Source organism: Mustela nigripes, chromosome 1, assembly GCF_022355385.1.
Source record: "Mustela nigripes isolate SB6536 chromosome 1, MUSNIG.SB6536, whole genome shotgun sequence".
Lineage (NCBI taxonomy): Eukaryota > Metazoa > Chordata > Mammalia > Carnivora > Mustelidae > Mustela > Mustela nigripes.
In genome coordinates this window covers 99,573,447-99,596,890 of record NC_081557.1, presented here as the reverse complement: position 1 = coordinate 99,596,890, position 23,444 = coordinate 99,573,447, and the positions used below count along the sequence as shown (strand labels likewise).

The 23,444-nt window shown below is 36.9% G+C and overlaps 1 protein-coding gene across 1 annotated transcript in view; it reads left to right on the top strand.

The window, feature by feature from the left end:
* Window positions 1–23,444, top strand: part of DDX10 (DEAD-box helicase 10) — a 289,033-nt gene that overhangs the window by 11,456 nt on the left and 254,133 nt on the right. The window contains exons 5-9 of the mRNA XM_059392880.1: window positions 6,797–6,917; window positions 7,518–7,707; window positions 12,059–12,185; window positions 16,338–16,500; window positions 18,568–18,652. Coding sequence (XP_059248863.1) covers window positions 6,797–6,917; window positions 7,518–7,707; window positions 12,059–12,185; window positions 16,338–16,500; window positions 18,568–18,652 — 686 coding nt within the window. The remainder of the gene's footprint in view (window positions 1–6,796; window positions 6,918–7,517; window positions 7,708–12,058; window positions 12,186–16,337; window positions 16,501–18,567; window positions 18,653–23,444) is intronic.

Below are 23,444 nucleotides of genomic sequence, written 5' to 3'. Positions count from 1 at the left end.
TTGAACTTTGCTGGGTCAGCAGCAGCAGAAAGGAAAACAGTGTTTAAAATTTTTTTTAATCTTTATTTTTTAGGTTGAAGTATAGTTAGCATAATTATATTAGTTTCAGGTGTACAACATACTGATTCAATAAGTCTATATGTTCTGGTATGCTCATGGCAAGTGCTACCATCTAACACCATACAACACCATTACAGTACCGTTGACTGTATTCCCTGTGCTGTGCCTTTCATCCCTGTGACTTAGTTATTCCATACCTGGAAGCTTGTATCTTCTACTCCGTTTCACCCATTTTGCCATTCCCTCTCTGCTTTGGCAATCATCAGTTAGTTTTCTGTATTTATGGGTCTAGTTCTGCTTGTTGTTGTTTTGTTTTTTTTTTAGATTATATTTTATAATATAAAAAATATAATTTTTTATATTATATATATATAAATCTATATATATATAGATTTATATATATATATAAAATGTGTCCATTATATATATATATATATATACCACATCTTTTTTATCCATTCACCTGTTGATGGACACTTGGGCTACTTCCATATCTAGGCTATTATACATAATGCTACAGTGACCATAGGGCTGTACATGCCTCTTCGAATTAGTTTATTTTCTTTGGATAAATATCCAGAACAGGAATTGTTGGATTGTATGGTAGTTCTATTTTTAATTTCTTTGAGGAACCTCCATACTGGTTTCCACAGTGGTTGCGTCAGTTCTCATTACCCCCAACAGTGCACAGAGGTTCCCTTTTCACTATATCCTCATCAATGCTTACTTCTTTTTGATGTTAGCCAATCTGGCAGGTGTTTGGTGATACCTCATGGTGGTTTTGATTTGGATTTCTCTGATGATTGGTGACCTGGAGCATCTTTTCATATGCCCGTTTCCCTTTGGGAAACTGTATATCTTTGGGAACTATAGGTCTTGGGGAAAATACCCAAGTCCTAAGCCCACTTTTTAATTGGGTTGTTTGTTTTTTTGGTGTTGAGTTTGTAGAAGTTCTTTATATATATATAATATGTATATGACATATAATTATTTATAAATAGAATATTATAGGGTATTATATATCTCATATATATGTAGGATAGTAACCCTTTATCAGATATGTTATTTGCAGATACCTTTTTCCATTTAGTAGGTTGCCTTTTCGTTTTCTTGTTGGTTTCCTTTGTTGTACAAAAACTTTTTACTTTGATGAAGTCCTAATAGTTTATTTTTGCTTTTGTTTCCCTTGCCTAAGGAGACATATCAAGAGAAATGTTGCTAAGGCCAAGAGATCACTGCTTATGTTTTCTTCTAAGAGTGCTTTCAGGTCTTATGTTGAAATCTTTAATCCATTTCTAGTTTTTGTATATTGTAAAAGATAGTGGCCCATTTTGACTTTTTTTTTTGCATATATCTGTCCAGTTTTCTTGACACCATCAATAGAAGAGACAGTCTTTTCTCCCTTGTATGTTCTTTTTTCTTTTGTCACAGATTACATGTGTAATTTAATTTAATACATGTGTGGGTTTATTTCTGGGCTCTGTATTCTATTACATTGATCTCTGTGTCCATTTTGTGCCAGTACCATACTGTTTTGGTTATGATAGCTTGTAATACAGTTTGAAATCTGGGATTGTGGTACCTCTAGCTTTGTTCTTTCTCAAGATTGCATTGGCTCTTTGGGGTCTTTGTGGTTTCATGCAAATTTTAGAATTGTTTGTTTGATTTCTGTGAAAATGCCATTGTTATTTCAGTGGGGATTGCACTGAATCTGTAGCTTGCTTTGGGTAGTATGGACATTTGAACAACGTTTTTGCTATCTATGAGCTCTAGATATGTTTCCATTTGTGTAGTATTCAGTTTCTTTCATGAGTGTCTTAAAGTTTTCAGAGTATGGGTATTTTTTTTTCATCTCTTTAGTTATTAATTTTTAGGTATTTTATTATTTTTTGGTGCAATCGTAAATGGGACTGTTTTCTTAATTTCTTTCTAAATGCTTATTATTAGTATGTGGAAACACAAATGATTTCTATATGTTAATTTTATATCTGTGACTTTACTGAATTCCTGTATTAGTTCTCATACTTTTTTGGTTGAGTCTTCAGGGTTATATATATATATATATATATATATATATATATATATAGTATCCTGTATCAACAGATAGTGACAGTTTTACTTCTTCCTTTTCTTTCTTTTTTTAAAGATTTTATTTATTTATTTGTCAGAGACAGAGGGAGAGAGAGCGAGTGAGCACAGGCAGACAGAGAGACAGGCAGAGGCAGAGGGAGAAGCAGGCTCCCTGCGGAGCAAGGAGCCCGATGTGGGACTCTATCCCAGAATCCTGGGATCATGACCTGAGCCGAAGGCAGCTGCTTAACCAACTGAGCCACCCAGGCGTCCCTACTTCTTCCTTTTCAATTGGGTGCCTTTTCGTTCTTTTTCTTGCCTAATTGCTCTGGCTAGGAAAAGCTTTTAGGTTTTTACCGTTGAGTATGATGTTAGTTTTGAGTTTGTCTTATGTGGCCTTTATTATATTGAGTTATGTTCCTTCCATATCCACTTTGTTGAGAATTTTTATCATTAGTAGATGTTGAATTTGGTCATATACTTTTTCTGCATCTTTTGAGCTCTTATGTTTTTAATCCTTTGTATTGTTAATACTGTGTATCATGTTGATTTGCAGATGTTGAGCTGTTCTTGCATTTGTGGAATAAATCCCACTTGATCGTGGTGTATAATTCTTATATTGTTGGATCTGGTTTGCTAATAAATTTTTTATCATTTTTTTCCCCATCACAATAAGTATACTCTTTAATCTCTATTCCCTATTTCCCCATCTCTCCACCTACCTTCCCTCCTAACCATCAGTTCTCTAGCTAAGAGTCTGTTTCTTGGTTTGCTGCTCTTTCTTTCTCTTGTTTTCCTATGCTCATTTGTTTTGTTTTTTAAATTCCACATGTGAGTGATACCATAAAGTATTTTCCTTTCTTTGATTTAGTTAGCTTAACATGGTATACTCTAGCTCCATCCATGTCATTGCAAAAGGCAAGATTTCATTTTTTTTTTAAATGGCTGAGTGATATTCCATTGTGTATATATATATACCACCTCTTCTCTGTACATTCATCCGTTGGATACTTGGACTTTCCATAATTTAGCTTTTGTAGATAAGGCTGCTATTCAGGGTGCGTGTATCCTTTTGAATGAGTGTTTTGTATTCTTTGGGTAAATACCTAGTAGTGAGATTGCTGGGTCCTAGGATAGTTCTATTTAAAAATTTTTTTTTTTTTAAAGATTTGATTTATTTATTTGACAGACAGAGATCACAAGTAGGCAGAGAGGCAGGCAGAGAGAAAGAGGGGGAAGCAGGCTCCCTGGTGAGCAGAGAGCCCGATGTGGGGCTCAGTCCCAGGACCCTGGGATCATGACCCGAGCTGAAAGCAGAGGCTTTAACCCACTGAGCCACCCAGGTGCCCCTAACTTTTTTTGTTTTCTGAAGGACTCTTTAGACAAAGGTGTCTAGTATTTTTTTTTTTTTAAGATTTTATTTATTTATATATTTGAGAGAGAGAGAGAGAGAGAGAGTGTGAGTGCCTGCACAAGCTGGAGGAGAGGGATGAGGAGGAAGAGAGACAGGCAGGCAGACTGTGCTGAGCACAGAGCCCTACGTGGGGCTCAATCTCATGACCCTGAGATCATGACCTGAGCTTAAATCGAGTCTAACACTTAACCAGCTGTGCCACCTGGGTGCCCCTATTTTTAACTTTTTGAGGAATCTCGATATTGTTTTCCAGAGTGGCTGTACCAGCTTGCATTCCAACCAGTAGTGTGAAAGTGTTCATCTTTCTCCACATCCTTGTCAGCACCTATTTTTTCTTGTGTTGTTGATTTTAGGTGTTCTAACCGGTGTGAGACCATATCTCATTGTGGTTTTGATTTGCATTTCCCTGATGATGAGTAATGTTGAGGATCTTTTCATGTGTCTGTTGGCCATCCATATGGCTTCTTTGGGAAAATGAGAGCCTTCTGCCCATTTTTTAATTGGATTATTTGTGTATTGAGTTATATCAGTTCTTTATATATTTTGGATATTAATGCTTATCAGATAGGTCATTTGCAAATATCTTCTCCCATTATATAGATTGTCTCAGTTTTGCCGACTTGTTAACTTTGCTATGCAGGAACTTTTTATTTTGACATAGTCCCAGTAGTGTATTTTTGCTTTTATTTCCCTTACCTCAGACATACTTAGAAAAATGTTCCTATGAGTGACATCAGAGATTATGTCTATGTTCTCTTCAAGAATTTTCAGGGTTTCAGTTCTTAACATTTAAGTCTCTAATCCATTTTATTTTTGTATAACAAAGTGCTCTAGTTTAATTCTTTTGCATGTGGCTCTCCAGTTTTCCCAATATTCTTGGAGAGGCTAACTTTTTCTCATTGGATAGCCTTTTCTACTTTGTCGAATATTAGTTGACCATATAGTTGTGGGTAGACTTCTGTGTATTATTCCTTTGACCTTTGTGTTTGTTTTTATGCCGGTATTAGATACTGTTTTAATCACTACCGCTTTGTAGTGTAACTTGAAATCTGGAATTGTGATACCTCCAGTTTTGTTTTTGTTTTTTTAAGATTGCTTTGGCTATTCAAGGTCTTCTGTGGTTCCATACAGATTTTAGTATTATTTGTTCTAGTTCTATGAAAAAAGCTATTGGTATTTTGATAGGAATTGTATTAAGTATGAGTTTGCTAATATTTTGTTGAGGATTTTTGCATCTCTGTTTATCAGAGATTGTGGTCAATAGTTTTCTTTCTTCTTTCCTTCTTTTTTTTTTTTTTCCTGTGGTGTTATTGTCTGATTTTGGTATGTGCATAATGCTTGTCCTGTGAAATTAGTTTGGGAGTGCGCCTTCCTCTTCAATTTTTGAGATAAATTTGAGGAAGACAGGTATTAACTCTTCTTCAAATGTTAGAATTCACCTGTGAAGCTGCCCAGTCCTGGACTTGTTGTTTGGGAGTGTTAAAAGTATTGATTTGATTTCATTACTTGTAATCAGACTTTTCAGATTGTCTCTTTGTGATTCAGCCTTAGAAGGTTGTGTGTTTCTAGGAACTTATTGTTATCTAGGTTTTTCAGCTTGCTGTAATGTAATTCTAGTTGTCACTTTAATTCTTTTTATTTCTGTGGTGTTGGCTATCACTTCATTTATGCATTTTTTCCGGAGATTTCCTTTTTTTTTCCCTGATGAGTATGGTTAGCAGTTTGTCAGTTTTTAAAAAGTCTTTTCACAGAACCAGCTTTCATTTTATTGATATTTTCTATTGTTTGTTTTTTTTAAAGATTTTATTTCAGAGAGAGGATGAGTGAGGGGAGGGACAGAGGGAAAAGGACAAGCAGACTCCCTGCTGAGCAGGGAGCCTGATGTGGGACTGGATCCCAGGACTTGGGACTTGATCCCAGGACCCTGAGATAGTGATCTGAACTGAAGGCAGACGCTTAACCTACTGAACCACTCAGGCACCCCTTCTATTGTCTTTTGAGACTCTCTTTCATTTATTTCCACTCTGATCTTTATGTCTTTCCTTCTGATAACTTTGGGCTTTATCTGTTCTTTTTTTGGTTCCTGTTGGTGTAAAGTTAAATTGTTTATTTTGGCGTTTTTCTTGTTTTTTGAGTTAGGCCTGTATCACTATGATACAGGCCTTCAATTTGAGACTGATGTCAGTCTTCAATTTGAAGACTGATTTTGTGGCCTAACACATGTTCTGTCTTGGAGAATGGTCTATTTATACTTGAAAAGTATGTGTATTCTGAATTTTTTAGATGAAATGTTTTGTACATACCTGTTAAGTTCATGTGTTCTCATGTATTGTTTAAGTCTAATATTTCCTCATTGATTTTCTGTCCCGATAATCTACCATTGATGTTAGGTGGGGTATTAAAGTCTCCTACTATTAGGGTATCGCTGTCAGTTTCTCCCTTTAGTCTGTTAATGTTTTTTGTGTTTACATGCTTCTGTGTTTGGTGCATAAATATATTCACTTATTTTGGATTGATCCCTTTATCATTATGTAATGCCCTTTTTTGTTTTTTTTGTTACAGTCATTGTTTTAAAGTCAGTTTTGTCTGATCCTCTAGCTTTCTGGAGTAGAAGATGGTTTTGAGGAATGTTGATTTTAGCTCATGGTGGAACCTGCTACGCAACTTCTGGTCTTCCTGCTAGTATACTTGGTGTCCTTGTTTGTGCTACAGTCTCTTCTAGACTATGAGGATAATACTTGAGTTCTTGAATTTATATGCAGATATATGCAAAGAAGGAGTAGCATCATAAGCCCTCACATACTCATGTATCTGTCATGCATCTTTAACAACTAACTTTCTGTGGTTCTTGTTTCAAGGAGCCAAATTCTAGAACATAGAGAGCACATGGTGTCAGAGCCTCCCTAGGGCCTCTGGGTTCTGACTTAAATAATGGCAGTGATTCCAGTGTAAGTTCTGGCAGATGTAAAGGGAAGTGAAGACTTGGAGCATTTATAGGAAATTTTTCTTGGCCTCAGGATCCTGGCTGTAATTAAGGATCTTCATGCACTCTGAGCTCTTTAGGCTTTCACTTAGGACTTCTATTTGCCCCGAAATTTGGATGTGCTGCAGAAATACAAGGGGGAATCATATCTCTTTGTAGGGTATCTACATTGCTATGATGAAATGACACATGCACATGGCTCTTACAGTTTTGATACACAGGCTGCTCAGTGATGTGTCTGTGTAATCAAAAGAAACAACTGTTTTCAGGATCTGAAACATGAAGCTGAGAGGATCAATAACATAAATATACTTGTTTGCACTCCGGGTCGGCTTCTTCAACATATGGATGAAACAATATGTTTTCATGCTACCAATCTCCAAATGTTAGGTGAGTCTAATGAATTTCTGATGAAACAATCTGAGATTTAGGAGAGAAACCTCATAAATTTTAATGATAGAAATTTTTAATCTTAATATTTATTTAATAAAACATCTGAGAAATAACCTGAAACAATTTTTTGGCATAGGGATTCTCAACCCAGAGAATATAGCTAGACTTTTTTTTTTTTAAACAAAATGATCAGAAGAATATAAGTAGTTGTATATGAAATTAGACACTTCAGTATTTGACATTGCTAAGAATTGATCTTTTAAGCTATATCCACTTCTGGTGATATTACCAAATGTGGTTTTTTAAAAAAAGTCTATTTTGTAATAATTCTAGGTTTACAATTGCACCCATAGTATAGGGAGTTCCTTTATACCCCTCCCCCAGTTTCCTCTGGTGCAACACCATACACACTGTGATACTTTTGTCAGAATGAAAATTGACGTTGGTCCATTACATAAATTCCAGACTTTATTGGATTTCACCAGTTTTTCCACTAATGCCCTTTTTTTCTCTTCTAGAATCCAGTCCAGATACTAGTTTACATTTAGCCTAATGTATATTTTAAATGTAGTTCACCTTGAATTTTCTCTTTTTTAGTTCTTGATGAAGCAGATAGAATCTTGGATATGGGCTTTGCTGATACCATGAATGCTATTATTGAAAACCTTCCCAAGAAACGTCAGACTTTACTCTTTTCAGCTACACAAACCAAATCTGTAAAGGACCTTGCACGCTTGAGTTTGAAAAACCCTGAGTACGTCTGGGTTCATGAAAAAGCGAAATACAGGTATGAACTATATAAAACCATATTTGATTTAATCAAAAATCAGTGTTCTTGTGCCAGTACCATGCTGTCTTGGTGATTACAGTTTTGTAGTAAAGCTTGAAATCAGGCAACTGTTGAGTGAAATAAGTCAAGCAGAGAGAGTCAATTATATGCTTTTACTTACTTCTGGATCATAAGGAATAACACAGAAGGCATTGGGGGAAGGAGAGGAGAAGTGAGTTGGGGGAAATTGGAGGGGGAGACAAACCATTAGAGACTCTGGACTCTGAGAAACAAACTGAGGGTTTTGGAGGGGAGGAGGGTGGGGGATTGGGTGAGCCTGGTGGTAGGTATTAAGGAGGGCATGTATTGCATGGAGCACTGGGTATGGTGCATAATCAATGAATCTTGGAACAGTGAAAAAAAAATAAAATTAAAAAAATCAATGTTTGTTTTAGTATACAAATTTGACATTTTAAATTAATACTACTTTTTAGGAAATAAGACATCATTTTATGTGTTGTGACATATGGGAAGCATAGTAAAATATATTAGTTAAAATTATTTAGGTATTTGATGCCCCTTTAAATGTGGGAATACTATGGTGCAATCATTTTCAAAATGTGGTCTGGGAAACTTTTAAGATATTAACATCTCTTTCCATAAGATATTAACAGGTATTTATTAATAACTACACCTGCATAAAATGAGGGGCAGTGGGGTTGTGTGGCTATGTGGGAAATGGGTTGGGGGAAATGGATTTTAAAATGTATTTTGATACAAGTGGAAGTTTGTGTATGTATATTTGGTATGAATCATTGTAGACTGTGGATATGCTTGACTTGCAGAAATATTTTCTGGTGAATGTAGGTAGGATCTATTGAAGATCTCAATTCAACCTACCATTATCTCTATCTTAACTTGTATTTCTTCCTATGAAGTGTTAGTCTAGAAGGAAATAGTTTGGGGAAAAGGGTGGCTTATCCTCTTGGAAGGTTTTTAAATGCTGAGAATGTGGGCCTTGAAGCCCACATTAACTTTGTTCAGCTAATATATGTCTAGGATTAAAGAAAGTCCTAAAAGAGGCCAGACTCCATGCTTCTAGGTGATCTTAATGGATGAAAACTTGAGTGCTGGTATCTTTGGTTATCAAGAACTCAGGAATGGCATAGCAGGAGATTCTTGAGGTAGTTTCCTCCTTAGCTTACTGCGGAGGAAACAGTGGTCCTTGTTTATAAAGTTGTATTGGGATAGCTATTGACATTCTTGGTACAATTAATAGTCTGAAGATTGTCCAGGTCTTTAGATTATCTTCTTTGATCTTTCTGCTGTTTGTTTTCTCACTATTTTCAAGACCCTTTAGTGTTTTTACCAGACATAAATTTTTCAGTCATTAGGTGGTTGCTAAAACTGCATCATTTAAGGTAACTAACTGTACGTAGTATCACTGTTGCTAATTTCTGTAGATGACACTAGGTTATTATTTATAGAGCAGAGTTAGAAAAAACTGAATAAAAATACTGTCTATTTAAAAAATGATTTTTAAAAATGATTTTATTTGAGAGAGAGAGAGACTGCACATGAATGGGGAGAGAGGTGTGGAGGGAGGGACACTGTGGTGAGTGTGAAGCTCCAAGCAGGACTTGATCTCATGACCCTGAGATCATGACCTGAGCTGAAACTAAGAATTGGACACTTAACCGACTGAGCCACCTAGGCGATGATTATTGAAATGCAGTTCTATCACTTACAATGGGGCTTTTAGAAACCATGTCTTCATTGACATAATTGACAACTGTGGGGTATATGGTAATAACTGTAGCATTCTTTAATTTCCTGTTCATCAGAGTGCTACAAAAAGCAGATATTGTGAATTTTGTCTCATTATTGAAGTTTTTTTCCCTCAGCCATTAATTTGGTTAATGCACCATGGGAAAATCATAGTCAAGAATATTTTTAAGACATTATAGAGTATCTGCTCTCAAATCATGTAGGACCAGAAAAGTAATTTAAAAGTTAGATCTTTTTTCTTTCTTTCTTTCTTTTTTTTTTTTTAATGTTATTTATTTGTCAGAGAGAGAGAGAGAGAGAGAACATGCAAGTGAGCGCACAAGCGGGGGAGTGGCAGGCAGAGGGAGAGGGAGAAGCAGACTTCTTACAGAGTAAGGGAAACCCTATATGGGACTCGATTCCAGGACTCTGGGATCATGACCTAAGCCAAAGGCATGGCTTAACCAATATGAGCCCCCCAAGTGCCCCTAAAAGTTAAAGCTTTCTGAAGTTGTATGTTTTCTTAAGTGTATGTTTTGTGTATTTTGTGTATTTTTCTAAGTATACTGGTTTTTTTTTTTTTTTTTTTTAATATTGCTATTGTAGTGAAATGGTGCTTCTAATGAATTTTTTTTCTTTTGGAGAAAAGATTTTATTTGGATCATTGTAATTTGCTGTGTTTTACAATGAATATAAGTTGAATTCTGTGGTGAATTATGAACCATTTCAAATTTGAGATGGATATGCTGAGCTTATGTTATTAGGTGCATAGAAATTTAGTATTACATTTCCTGTTAGCATCATTAATCATTATGAAGTGTTGCTCTTTATCTCTACTTTTTGCTTTGAAGTCTAGTTTGATATTAGTCTCCCTATAGCAACTTTCTCTTGGTTCATGTTTGCATGGTGAGTCCTCTGTTCATTTACTCTTTACATTATATATGCCCTTATATTTTAGATTTGACTTAGTAAGCAACATACGGTTCTCTTATCAGGTATGATAATCGCTTTGCAACTGGAGGATTTAGTTCATTTATCTATAACTTATATTATTTAAATTTCTACCCCCTTCCATTGTGCCTTTATTGTGAAATATTTTAATTTCAAACATTTTAAACTCCGTAAGCTGTTATTACTTTTTGAAACATCAGTATTTATTTATATTTATCCAAATAGTTATTCTTTATGATATTTTTATGTCTTGTGCACAAAAGAATTTCCTTTTTAGTTCAGGTTTACTGGTGTAAAAATTCTGTTTTGACTCTTCTGAGAACCTTTTTATTCTTTATTTTGGAGGGATATCTTGACAGATTTTTTTCTTCAAAGAAACCTTTTTATTGTTCTAACTTCTATTATTGAAAGCTGACCGTTTTCTTGTTCCTTTGAAGATACTGTGTATTGTTTACGATTTTCTTATCTTTGATTCTCAGCGAAACTATGAGTGATTATTTATTTATTTGGTGGCAGGTAGATGTTGTAAGGACAGATGACCTTGATCTGGGCTATCCAGGCTTTTATTTTTATTTTTTATTTTTAAAGATTTTATTCATATATTTGATACAGAGAGAGAGTACAAGTAGGGGAACAAGAGAGAGTACAGGCTGAGGGAGAAGCAGGGAGCCTGATGCAGGACCTGATCCCAGCACCCTGGGATTATAACCCGAGCCGAAGGCAGCCGCTTAAGTGCCTGAGCCACCCAGGCACCCTAGCCTGGCATTTAGAGTCTGGGGCTGTTCTGTTTCTTTTCTGTGTTTGTTCTGCCTTGAGTCCCGGCTGGGTTATTGCCCTTCCGGGGGTTTTAGCTGAAGGTGTGGGTTAGCAGAGCTGTTCCATCTGGGCAGGCTTGAACTTCATAGTCCTGAGACTGCCAGGATCTCTGCTCAGCTCTGAGCTTCTCAGTTGATGCTTTTTGTTTATTTTCACTCATTTTGCTGTGTGTGTGTGTGTATGTGTGTTTAGAAGTTGTCACACTTCTCATGGGAAAATTGTATGAAGAAATTAAGATTCAGTGTTTTGTTGGCTACTTCTCTCTAGGATCTGGACCGTCATATTTAGGCCTAAGGTTGCTCTCCTGTGTTTTCCAGATAGCAGATGCTTTTAGGGAAAAGTGGAAATTAATATGGGGCTTGCCTCAGGGCATGTCTGTTGTCTTTTTCAGTACTTCAAGTCCTAGCTGCCTTGGTTGCTCTCTGTTGCTTTCTGTTTTTTTTTTTTTTTTTGTTTGTTTTGTTTTGTATTTAATCCAGGCTTTATAGTTAGTGCTATAGGCCACCAGAGTATTAATCTGATACAAACAACAGCTTTATAGCAGGAATGATAGCTTTTTAATCTTAAAGTTTTAGCAGCCAGTGATGATTATTGCTTAGATCCATTATTTTATTAGGATATGCAAAACTGTGATAATCTGATTCTATTTCTAATTTCTAAAATGTTCTCTTTCACAGTATATGTATGTGTATGAGAAATTTGTTGGAAAGACATGCTGTTGTGTGTGTGTGTGTGTGTGTGTGTACTCCCCCCCGCCTCCCCCACCGGGGTCTGGATTTCAAAGGTAACCAATATGGTATATTTTTAATGTTTTTCCTCCTCTTATTTCCATAAGCACCCCTGCCACTTTGGAACAGAACTACATAGTTTGTGAGCTGCAGCAAAAAATAAGTGTGTTGTATTCCTTCTTGAGAAGCCACCTGAAGAAGAAAAGTATTGTATTTTTCTCCAGTTGTAAAGAGGTACTGAATGATTAAGAAATTCATGTTGAATCATCCTTTTTAAAATAGCCGATTTCCATTAGATAAATAGCAGTTTCTTCTGTTCTAATAACTACAGTGCTAGAGTCGGTGAGGAGTGTGGTAAATAGTGTGAATACTGGTAGAACAAAGCATTGAATGTCTGGACTAACCACAGTTCTTTATAATCCGACACCTCCCTCCATGAATACTGAACAGAGTGTGCCGTTTATTTCCATGCTTTGATGTCCTTGATCATGCTGATCTCTGGAATGCCCTCCTGCATTCCTTTACACTAATGTGTTGAATGTCCTGTAAGGCTAAGCTCAAATGTTACATCTGGAGGTCCTTCTGTGATACTCCCGATCCCCTTGTTATAATCAGTGATTTCCCTCTGTCCTTCCATAGGGTATATGTCTTAAATTTAGCTAACACATTTGTTTAACACTAGTCATGTGCTTGAATAAAGCATTCAGTGATAAATAAGAAAGTCTCTTCACTTAAAGAGAAGGGACCTTGAGTGATTTTTATGTCACTTACCTCTCTATATTTCAGATTACCTGAGCATACATAGTTGTTGGCATATAGTAGGTAGATTCTAGACTTACAGCTTTTTAAGTACTTAGCGAGGTAAATATTCCAGTAAATTTCCATCCAGCTTATGGGAAAGATCAGTAATGGTTTGTCTGTTGTACTCTGTTCTTTTCTGTCTTTACTCTTTTTAGGAAACCTCTTCATTTCCATGGCTTTGAATGCCATCTGTGTTCTAACACCTGCCACATCAACATCTCAAGCCCTGACCACTCTCCTGAGCCCCAGATTTGTGTATCCACTTAAATACTAGAGATTTCCAGTTGAGTATCTTGAGGGTATCTCAAGTTTAAAATAAGAAAAGCAATTTAAGATTTCATATTCTGAAGATCTACTCCCTCCCATTTCTTCCCCATCTCAAATTACTGAATCCTTAATTGTTGCCTGTCTTCGTCTCATTGTCAATATAGTCGTAACTCGCATTAGCTCTACCACCTCTCACCGCACCTCATGCTATCGCTAAATCTAAGCCGTGCTTAACTTTCTCTTACTCATGGCTGGTCTCTTCATTCCACAGTCTCTTTCCTATAGTTATCGCACATTCTAACCAGAGTGATCTTGGAAAATTGTCCACCTCAGTAAACTTTTTCAAGAGCAGGAGTTTAAGGACAGTTTTCATTCAGGAGATGCAAATTGTAGAAAGTTTTCATGCTCTCAATTGACCCTTCCTAGGTTTGCATATGCATTTTTGAGCTTGGTTTGCCTGAGAGTGCATTTGTCATCTGCAGGTTAACCTTTCCCCTCCTCCCTTTGCATGATAGCCCTTTTATAACTGCAAAAGAAGGGCATGAGTTGCATCCATCTGTCATCTTCCTGGTGCATTGTCTCAGGACCTGAGAACCTTCCTGGCACCAGGAGCATTGCTGTTGAGAAAGCGAATGGCTCTAAGGACGAGGTAACAGGTTTTTTGTGGTTCAGTTGGCTTACCATTCTTTACTTTTAACAAAATTTGTAGGGAGACTTAATGGACTTCTTAGATGATGGATTTTTAGAAATTTTATTTATCATCATTTTGGAATATAGGAGTTCAAAGAGTTAAGGTTCTTTCCAGTACATTTTCTTTTTTTTAAACTAATTTTTAAAATTCCAGTATAATTTTACATATAGGGTTACATTAGCTTCAGGTGTATAATATAGTGGTTCAGTAATTCTATATATTATTCAGTGCTCACCATGATAAGTGTACTTAATCCCCATCACCTATTTCACCACCTTCCCTCTGGCAACAACTAGTTCTCTAGAGTCTTTTTTTTTGTCTATTTTTGTCTTTGCTATTTTCTTAAATCCACACATGAGTGAAATCATATGGCATATGTCTTTCTCTGATTTATTTCACTTAGCGTTATACTTTCTAGATCCATGTTGTTGTAAATGGCACGGTTTCATTCTTTTTTTATGGCTGAGTAATATTCCATTGTATATATGTATCACCTATTCTTTATCCATTCATCTCTGCATGGGTACTTGATTCCCTGTCTTGGCTATTATAAATAATGCTGCAGTAAACATAGGGCTGCATATATCATTTTGAATTAGTATTTTTGTTTACTTCGGGTAAAGACCCCGTAGTGGAATTACTGGGTCATATAGTATTCCTATTTTTAATTTTTTGAGGAACCTTCATATTGTTTTCCTTAGTGACTGCACCAGTTTGCATTCCTACCATCAGTGCACCATGGTTCCTTCTAGTTCATTTTCTTTATTTTCATGAAGACATTTTCTTAACATTCATATTAGAAAGAGAAAATAGGAATAAAATAACACAGTACTCTGCCTCAATCTACCAGTTAGTAGTATTCATTTATTAATATGTAAACTAAAGAGAAATAAAGCTAACAGCTCCATTTACTTCCATATAAGAAGAGATGTAATAACATCCAATGTTGTATAACAAAATTATTATGTTAATTAGTTCTTCTTGTTTTGCTTTTAAAAAAATATTTATTTCTTTATTTAAAGAGTACTTGCAAGTGAGGGGTGCAGAAGGAAAGAGAAGCAGGCTCACCATGGAGCAGGGAGCCTGACACAGGGCTTGATCCCATGATCCTGAGATCATGACCTGAGCTGAAGGCAGACACTCAATCCACTGAGCCACCCAGTGGCTTTATATCAAATTCTGACATTTCTTGTACTGGTCAGTTTTATACTAATGAAGTATAGCTTAGTCTGAGAATTTTTAATAGCTTTATGCCCATAGGGAATTAGAAATTAAAACTGATATTCATTATTTTATCATAGAAAGTTGTGAATATTGTTAATATAATCAAAAGACTTTGAAGCATAAAATTCTTAAGTTAAAATTCTGTGGGGTCAGAAAGTTGACGTAAGAGTTCAAGGAGGGGGTGCCTGGGTGGCTCAGTGGGTTAAAGCCTCTGCCTCTGGACGAATATGGAATATTCGGCTCAGGTCGTGATCCCACGGTCCTGGGATCGAGCCCCACATCGGGCTCTCTGCTCAGAAGGGAGCCTGCTTCCTCCTCTCTCTCTGCCTGCTTCTCTGCCTACTTATGATCTCTCTCTGTCAAATAAATAAATAAAGTCTTTAAAAAAGAAAAAAACGTTCAAGGAGAAAAATAAATGCAAAATTTCTTTCTCGAGTTTATTTTGTCTCTAATTTTGTCAAGGGCTTACTTCTTTTGTAGCAGTTTTAGGTTCATAGAGAAGTTCATAGAGAAGGAGCCTTCTTTCACACGGCATGACCTTTATTATTTTTTCATATTTTAAAAATGATTGTGGGGATCAAATTGCTCTGCTACTTAGAATCTATTTGATACATGTGTAAGAAGTTTATTTTAAATTCTCAGCATTTATAGGGATGCCTGGGTGGCTCAGTTGGTTAAGCGGCTGCCTTTGGCTCAGGTCATGATCCCAGCGTCCTGGGATTGAGTCCCACATCGGGCTCCTTGCTCGGCAGGGAGCCTGCTTCTCCCTCTGCCTCTAGCCTGCCACTCTGTCTGCCTGTGCTTGCGCTCTGTATCTCTCTCTCCTCTCTCTCTCTCTCTAACAAATAAATAAAAAAAAAAATCTTTAAAAAAAAATAAATTCTCAGCATTTATAATATATCAGAAATTACAGGTTTTTTTTTTTTTTTAAAAGATTTTATTTATTTATTTGACAGAGAGAGAGAGAGATCACAAGTAGGCAGAGAGGCAGGCAGAGAAAGAGAGGAAGGGAAGCAGGCTCCCTGCTGAGCAGAGAGCCCCATGTGGGGCTCGATCCCAGGACTCTGAGACCATGACCTGAGCCGAAGGTAGAGGCTTAACCCACTGAGCCACCCAGGTGCCCCAGAAATTACAGTTTTTGCAACTAATTACATTTGGAAAAATGTCCACTATCAAGTTGAAAATGTAAAGGGAGCATATTTTTAAATAAATTCTCATAGGAAATAATGTGATCAAAAAGTGCTTGAAGACCTCACCTCTAAGACTGCATTTTCCCTTCTCTGCTCCGCATTTTTTAATTGGTGAAACTTGTGCTCCTTAAAGCATTTTTGCTGTTCATCTCATAAGCTTGCTGTGCTGCTGCTGTCCTGAAGTACCAAACTCTTTTCCCTGTTCATGTTTAGGTTCAGTATCTGTACCGAGTGTTCTGCCGGCTCCGTCCTGGCATCTCTATCCTTGCCCTGCACGGCCGCCAGCAGCAGATGAGAAGGATGGAAGTCTACAACGAATTTGTCCGCAAGAGAGCCGCTGTGCTCTTTGCTACTGATATTGCTGCCAGGGGGCTGGGTAAGAGCTTAGCAGAAAATATTCTGGAATCGTGTCTTATAGAATTTGCTTATAAAGGGATGGATTTGGGAATTCATAGTTTCATTCAAAAAATTGGTCCTTCTTCTCTTAGAAAAACATGTAAATTAAATTAAGGCTCTATCAATGAAAAATGTGTTTTCACCTTTTGTGCTTATTGTTTATGAAAGTAATCCTAGAATCCTGAGGAGCCCACAAAATCAAAGGAGGATTAAAGGTTTAAAGATAAGAGGAAAAACTACTCTGTTTCTTCGAAAATTGGAAACTTGATAAAATATTACAACTTAATAAGAATATTTGAAGTCACATTTTGTCACTAAATAGTTTTATTTTAAAAACATACTTAATGTACTTCAGCTTTCAAGAAGTCACTGATACTGTTTTACAGCTGGTGGCTTTATGGTGGCGGGATGGGGTACGGAAGTAAATTAGAGGAAGTTTGTGAATACAACATGAGAATAAATAGGTGGTAAATTTTTCAGTTACTTTATGTTAATGACTGTGACAGATTTTATATACACATGAATGATACATCCAGTATATCTTCATATATACTACCCAGCTTTACTGACGATCTTTTTCATAATTCCCTTATTTCTTCCCATCTCCCTGTTGGTCTGGGAATATTTTAAAACATATCTCAGACATCATATGCATTTATTCCTGTGTGACTGGAGGCTGAGGCTAAGTATGCATATTTTTAAAGCTCTCTAGCCTTTATCATTATGCCAGGACTTTGGTAAAATCAGCATTTTGTATTTAACTTGTTTGGGCTATGTAATAGTCTGCTGAGGAAGTGGTATACCAGTTGTCTCCAATCTTCTATTTGTGTTTTTAAGTTAATAGTTAATTAAGATTTGCTTAGTTTGTGATCCCAGTTCTGATCTTTCTCAACTGTCCTAGCAGATGTCTCATGCTTGCTTTTCTAACAGTTCAGATGCAGTCTGTTTCTCTCTTCCTTGAGACCCTCTTACAGCCTCTGTCTTCAGCTCTCACCTGGACTGTTGCTCCGTAAACGTCATACACATTTGTCATCCTGGGACTCTTCTATCCAGATCTCTTCCTCTTTCTTGATTTATTTTCTCATTCTCTTTTAAAACATTTATAATCTATTCTGTAGGGGTGCCTGGCTGGCTCAATTGGTGTAGCATGTGACTCTTGGTGTTTCGGTTGTAGGTTTGTGTCCCACACTGGGTGTAGAGATTGCTTAAAAATAAAATAAAAAGTAAATAAAATCTCATTCCCTGTAGCTTTTTCAGTAAGGGTGCAGCATGGGAGGTAAATTTGAGTTGTTATGTGCATGTCCTGTTCTTTTTTTTTTTTTTAAGATTTTTTAAAAAAGATTTTATTTATTTGACAGAGAGAGACACAGTTGAGAACACAGTGTCTGGAAATGAATGAAAACTTCTGTAGCCAAATATGTGTATAGAATAATTATTGCTGAGAAATGAGAAAAAGGGACTTAGAAAGATATCATTAATTTGAATGGAGATGGGAAGAGCAAGGAATGTAAAGTTTCATTTAAATTGAGAACTCAGTTTTATAGTTCACCAGGAGCCCATGAGAAGTGGGTCCTTTTAGGTAATTAAATATCAGGATATTTCATTATTTGTCTGACACTAAGCTATCTCTTCTGTGTCAGATACAAAGTAACCTTCATATTCAAACACTCCTATCAAAGGAGAATTGTTTATCTCTTGGTTCATGCAATGAATTTTATTTTTAATAAAATTCACAGATGAGTTTGATGTGATGGAAAGCCCTGCAAATAATCTTGTAAAATAAAAACAGTGTGTCAGCTGGGTGGTTCAGTAGGTTAAGCATCTGCCTTTGGTTTGGGTCATGATCTCAGGGTCTTGGGATCCAGCCCTGCATTGAACTCTGTATTCAGCAGGGGGTCTGCTTCTTCCCTCCTCTGCCCCACCCCTGCTTGTGTAACCTCTCTCTCTCTTTCAAATAAATAAATAAATAAAATCTTTAAAAAAAAAATGTAGTACAGCATGGTAGATCTTGAAACTGATTTCTTAACTTGACATTCCTTATGTACAGATTTCCCAGCTGTGAATTGGGTTCTTCAGTTTGATTGTCCAGAGGATGCCAACACGTATATTCACAGAGCAGGTAGAACCGCCAGGTAGGTATGCTGACTCATTTCTTTGCTATTGCAGTTGGGAAAGTAAGCTGTTGATAGAATGGTAACTGATGAGCATCTTTCTGGAGAGCATTTGGTAACAATTAACCAAAGCCTTAGCTTTCCTCCTCATACCTCACATTCAGTATTGAAACACTGATCTTAAGAAAAGAGATGGGTAAAATTTCAGTAAAGATATTCATCTTACTGACCTTTGTAAAGGTTGAGAATTGGGAATAATATAAATAATCATAGTAGGTTTATGAGTGATTATGATTTGCCACAGATGGACAGTTTTTTTGGATTTACCTTGTAGCATTTACTTTCTCATTGAAACTGGATGAGTATTTATAACATGGTTGTCAGTGAGACATTGATACTTGATGATGGAAGAGACACCACATGTTATTCTGCCTGGTCCAACAGTTTCTTCCGATTTTTAAGTCACGACTTGTGCTGAATGGTTTCCCAGAGATGGCAGGATCTTTAGACCCAAGATTTAAACCATCTTCCAAGCAGAACGTATCGTCTCCAACAGACTTGTCCTTCTGCTTGCCCTGTGTCCCTTTCAGCAGGTAGCCCCAAGTGTACCCTGTCCCTTGTTTCTCTATTAAATCTCTTCAGTGTGTAGTTATTTTAAATTTCTTTGAATCCATAGTGTTTGAATGACTTTGAAGAAAAAAAATTTTGGTCATATCTGGTGAATTTTGTTGTATGTTTTGGCTGATGTGAAGGTTTTTTATGTCGTCCTGTCACCTGAGAACAAATAGAGCTCTCCTTCTATTCATTTTTAGTCTTAATAACGTTTGATTGCTTGAGTCACATTTACCTTGTGGGCCATTAAACATGGACTATAATCAAAATGTAGTCTAGCACATTTCTTGTGTCCAGCATCAAGAGAGAGGATAGTACAATAGTGAAAGATAAAGCTATTTATGTACTTTGGGGTCAAGAGTGTTTTCATTGCAATTAACAATGTAATTTGAATAAGCAGTTGAGTTAGAAGTGGGTTCTGTATATGGTGTCATCATGCCTTCAGACAGACTTGCCTGTAGACTGGTGACATTTCAGCTTCTCATGGGGTCTAAGGAAATTGGACCTGGTTAGAACAGAGGTCTTGTTTTTCATTTTATGGAAAGGTGGGTGGTGTATCATTGATGCTTATATGGGCACCTGTTTGGGTTAGCTTTCATAGTGAGAGACTCAGAAGTCGTGAGTGGTGGTTGGTGGAATGAATGTTCCTCCAATATTTCATGTTCTTCAGTAAATGGATAGTATGTATGAATCCGTACATGTACCTGTGCACACGTTTGCAATCTGGATAAGGTGGGGCGTGGCTTCTCATGAGCATACTGCTCCAGGGGCACACGGGCTTGTTAGTTTCGCCATTTGGTTTGGAGATAGGGCAAATACATTTCTTTATAGAACACTTTTATTTGTTTATTTGATTTATTTGTCCGAGAGCATGAGAGCACACAAGCAGGGGGAGGGGCAGAGGGAGAGGGAGAAGCAGGCTTCCCGTGAAGCAGGGAGCCTGACGTGGGGCTTGATCCCAGGATCCCGAGATCATGACCTGAGCCGGAGGCAGATGCTTAACTGACTGAGCCACCCTATAGAACACTTTTAAATAGTATTTTACAATTACTTTTCTTTTGTGAAAATGATTGGACATCTCTCTGCATCAGAAAACAGTTCACCAGAGAGGATTATTTCAAGGTTTTTGGTTCCCAGAGAGGTTGTTGAAAATCTTATGTAGTCGAACATACCAAGGTGAAGGTTAAATTGGTCCTAATGACTGGAGATGAAGGTTGGTCCTAATGACTGGAGATGAAGGTAGCTACAGCAACATCACTATTGTATTTGAAGAGAAAATACTAATTTGAAAAACTATTGTAATATCTAATGTCATTAATTTTTAAAGTACAAGTCTGTTTTGATCCTTTGTAACCAATTAAAAATGTTTGAATTGACTCTTTTAGATGAGTAGTCAGTGGGAATGTTTAGGATATGCAATCCTTTTTTTTTTCTTGGGCAGTTTAATAAGAGAAATAGTGAAATTGCAGTTTAAAAGTTGCCATTAGTGGGCTTACAGATAATTAGAAAGTTTCTTGGGCCATGAGACTGGATAATTGAATTGAATAAGGCTAAATTAAAATTTGAAACTAATTAAAATCCTGTGTTTATGCTGTAATTAAAACTGGGTTGCCAGATAGTGTTTACTTGTGGAGGTGAGCTGTAATATTATGAATATAGAGAAATGAATTCATTGCTTTGTGGCAAAATAGCTAAGGTTTGAGGAATCTTTTTTTCCTTTATGTGATTTAGCTGAGTGGAAATGGTGATTCCGGTACTTTTCTTGAAGTACTTTGTTTTAATTTATTCACCTAAAATTCTCTTGATCCGTAGTATTGAGAAAAATTTTGTCTTTTTTCCTTAACCATCCACACCCCTTTTAACAAAGTGATCTCATTTAGAGACTGAGACAGTCTCATTTAGAGACAGGTGAGGCAAGGAATATGAATATAATTTTATCAAGCTTTATTCTGTGACATAGTGTACTTAAAAATGATTGTTTTTAGGGCTTGCAGTGCTTGATACTCATAAAAGCAAGCTTTTCCATTTCTCAAGATGATGCCCATTTGAAAATAAAAAATATTTGGTAATGAAAAGTAGGCATACATTAGATATTCCTCTTTAAAAATTTTTTTCAAATTAATTAATCCATTAATTAATTTTTAAGAATAGGCCTCACGCCCAGTGTGGAGTCTAGTGCAACACTTGAACTCACAACCCTGAGGTCAAGACCTGAGCTGAGATCAAGCATTGGATGCTTCACCCTCTGAGCCACCCAGGCTCACTCACCCCACTCCTCTTTTTTATAAGTGCTTTTATTTGGAGAGTAGAGGTCTTTGGATGGAAGATATGAGTTATAAATAACTGTTCATATGTAACTGTTGGGAGTTTAATTATAAAAGGTGAGAGTGCCTGGCTGGCTCAATTGGTAGAGTATGCCACTCTTGATCTCAAGTTCATCAGTGAGAGCCCCACGTTGAGCCTAGAGGTTACTTAAAAAAAAAAAAAAAGATGTGTTTATATATGTGCAACTGTTGTTTTCTAGAGTTGGGGTAAAATAATTCCAGTGGTATTCCCCTAAGCCTTTCCTGCCTGATCTCAGACTTTGTGAATGATGTAGATAGCAGAGTATGGTTTCACTAGGGGGCAGCAGAGGCCAACTCTTTGCTTTGCACGCTCCTGGGCAGCAGCTTAAACCAACCAGCACAGATGAAGATGCAAAGTAGTTCAAATTTTTGCTGTGATAACTTAGAAGAGTTTATGGTTTGTGGAAAATACTGGTACTTTATGGAATAGATAATAAAGGGAATTTTTTAAAAGTGTCCTTAATTGTTTTGTAAATTGAAATAATAAAAGTAAAAGACAATTTCCATGAGCTTTAATTTACTGAAGGTTACCCTGAATATATTTAGGTATGAGATGGGAGCAATCTTTGCTGGTGGAGATTCTTGCTTCTTTAATTCCTTTAGCTTAGATTTATGAAGATCTTATTTTCAGCCTGCTTCTTCTAGGTAGATAATGGTTCTTTTTTTTTTTTTTTTTTAAAGATTTTATTTATTTATTTGGGAGAGAGAGATCACAAGTAGGCAGAGAGGCAGGCCGAGAGAGAGAGGGGGAAGCACGCTCCCTGGTGAGCAGAGAGCCCGAGCAAGACTCAATCCCAGGACCTTGAGATCATGACCTGAGCTGAAGGCAGAGGCTTACCCCACAGAGCCACCCAGGCGCCCCTGGATAATGGTTCTTTACATGGCTTTCTGCCTTGGTCTGGTTGCCATTTAGAAATTTAAAGTTTTTTTGTTTTTTCAAAGGGCAAAACCAGTTCTTTATTTTGCATCAAGAAGCATTGAGCTGGGATGGAGATGGGCCAGGTTAGCTACAGAGGTTGATAAGTGGGCTGATATTTCTTAGGAGTCGGTTAGTTCTGGGAGCTTTCCCCTTGCTCTCCTGCAGTCTGTTCTCAACACAGCAGGCACAGTGATCCTTTTAAACACAAGTCAGATCATGTCAGCCCTCTGATGGCTTCCTATTCACTCCGAATAAAAGCCAGTGACTTGATATTTATTATTCAAGCCCTTCCAACTGTACTTTCTGTTCCCCTCTGCTCCTATGCTTCACACTGGTGGAGCTCTTTCTCCTTCATGCTGGGCATGTTTTTCCCTCCTGGCCCCTTTAAGTTACAGTTTCTTTTTCTGGAATGGTTTTTCCTTGAGCATCGGCATGGCTATCTTTCTTAACCTGCACTAATCATTCCTCCTCACCTCACTCTGTACTTTCTTTTTTCCATACCAGTACCTTCAAATATACTAGGGCTTTTCCTTAGAATATTGTTTTCCTTTCTTTTCACTAGAATGGAAGCTCCATAAAGGCAAGGAAATATGTCTACTTAATTGATATACCTTTAAACAGGGCTTGGCACAGAGTAGACGGTTCAGATAACACAATTACTTTGTCAAATCAGACTCAGGAATCAGAGCTTACCTAAAATTAATTAAGCTACTGCAGTGTAACCACAGTATACTGTGCTACTGCAATAGCACAGTACAGTAGCTTAAAGCAAGAATCATTTCTCCCGGTTTCTGTGGATCAGAAATCAGGTGCGGCTCATCCCTGGCTGCTCATTTGTGTCCTCACAAGACTGTAGTCAAGGTGTCACACAGTACTTGCAGGCTCCGCTGGTGGTGGGTCCCGTGACAAGCTCATTCACGTTGCAGGTGTCTCTGAG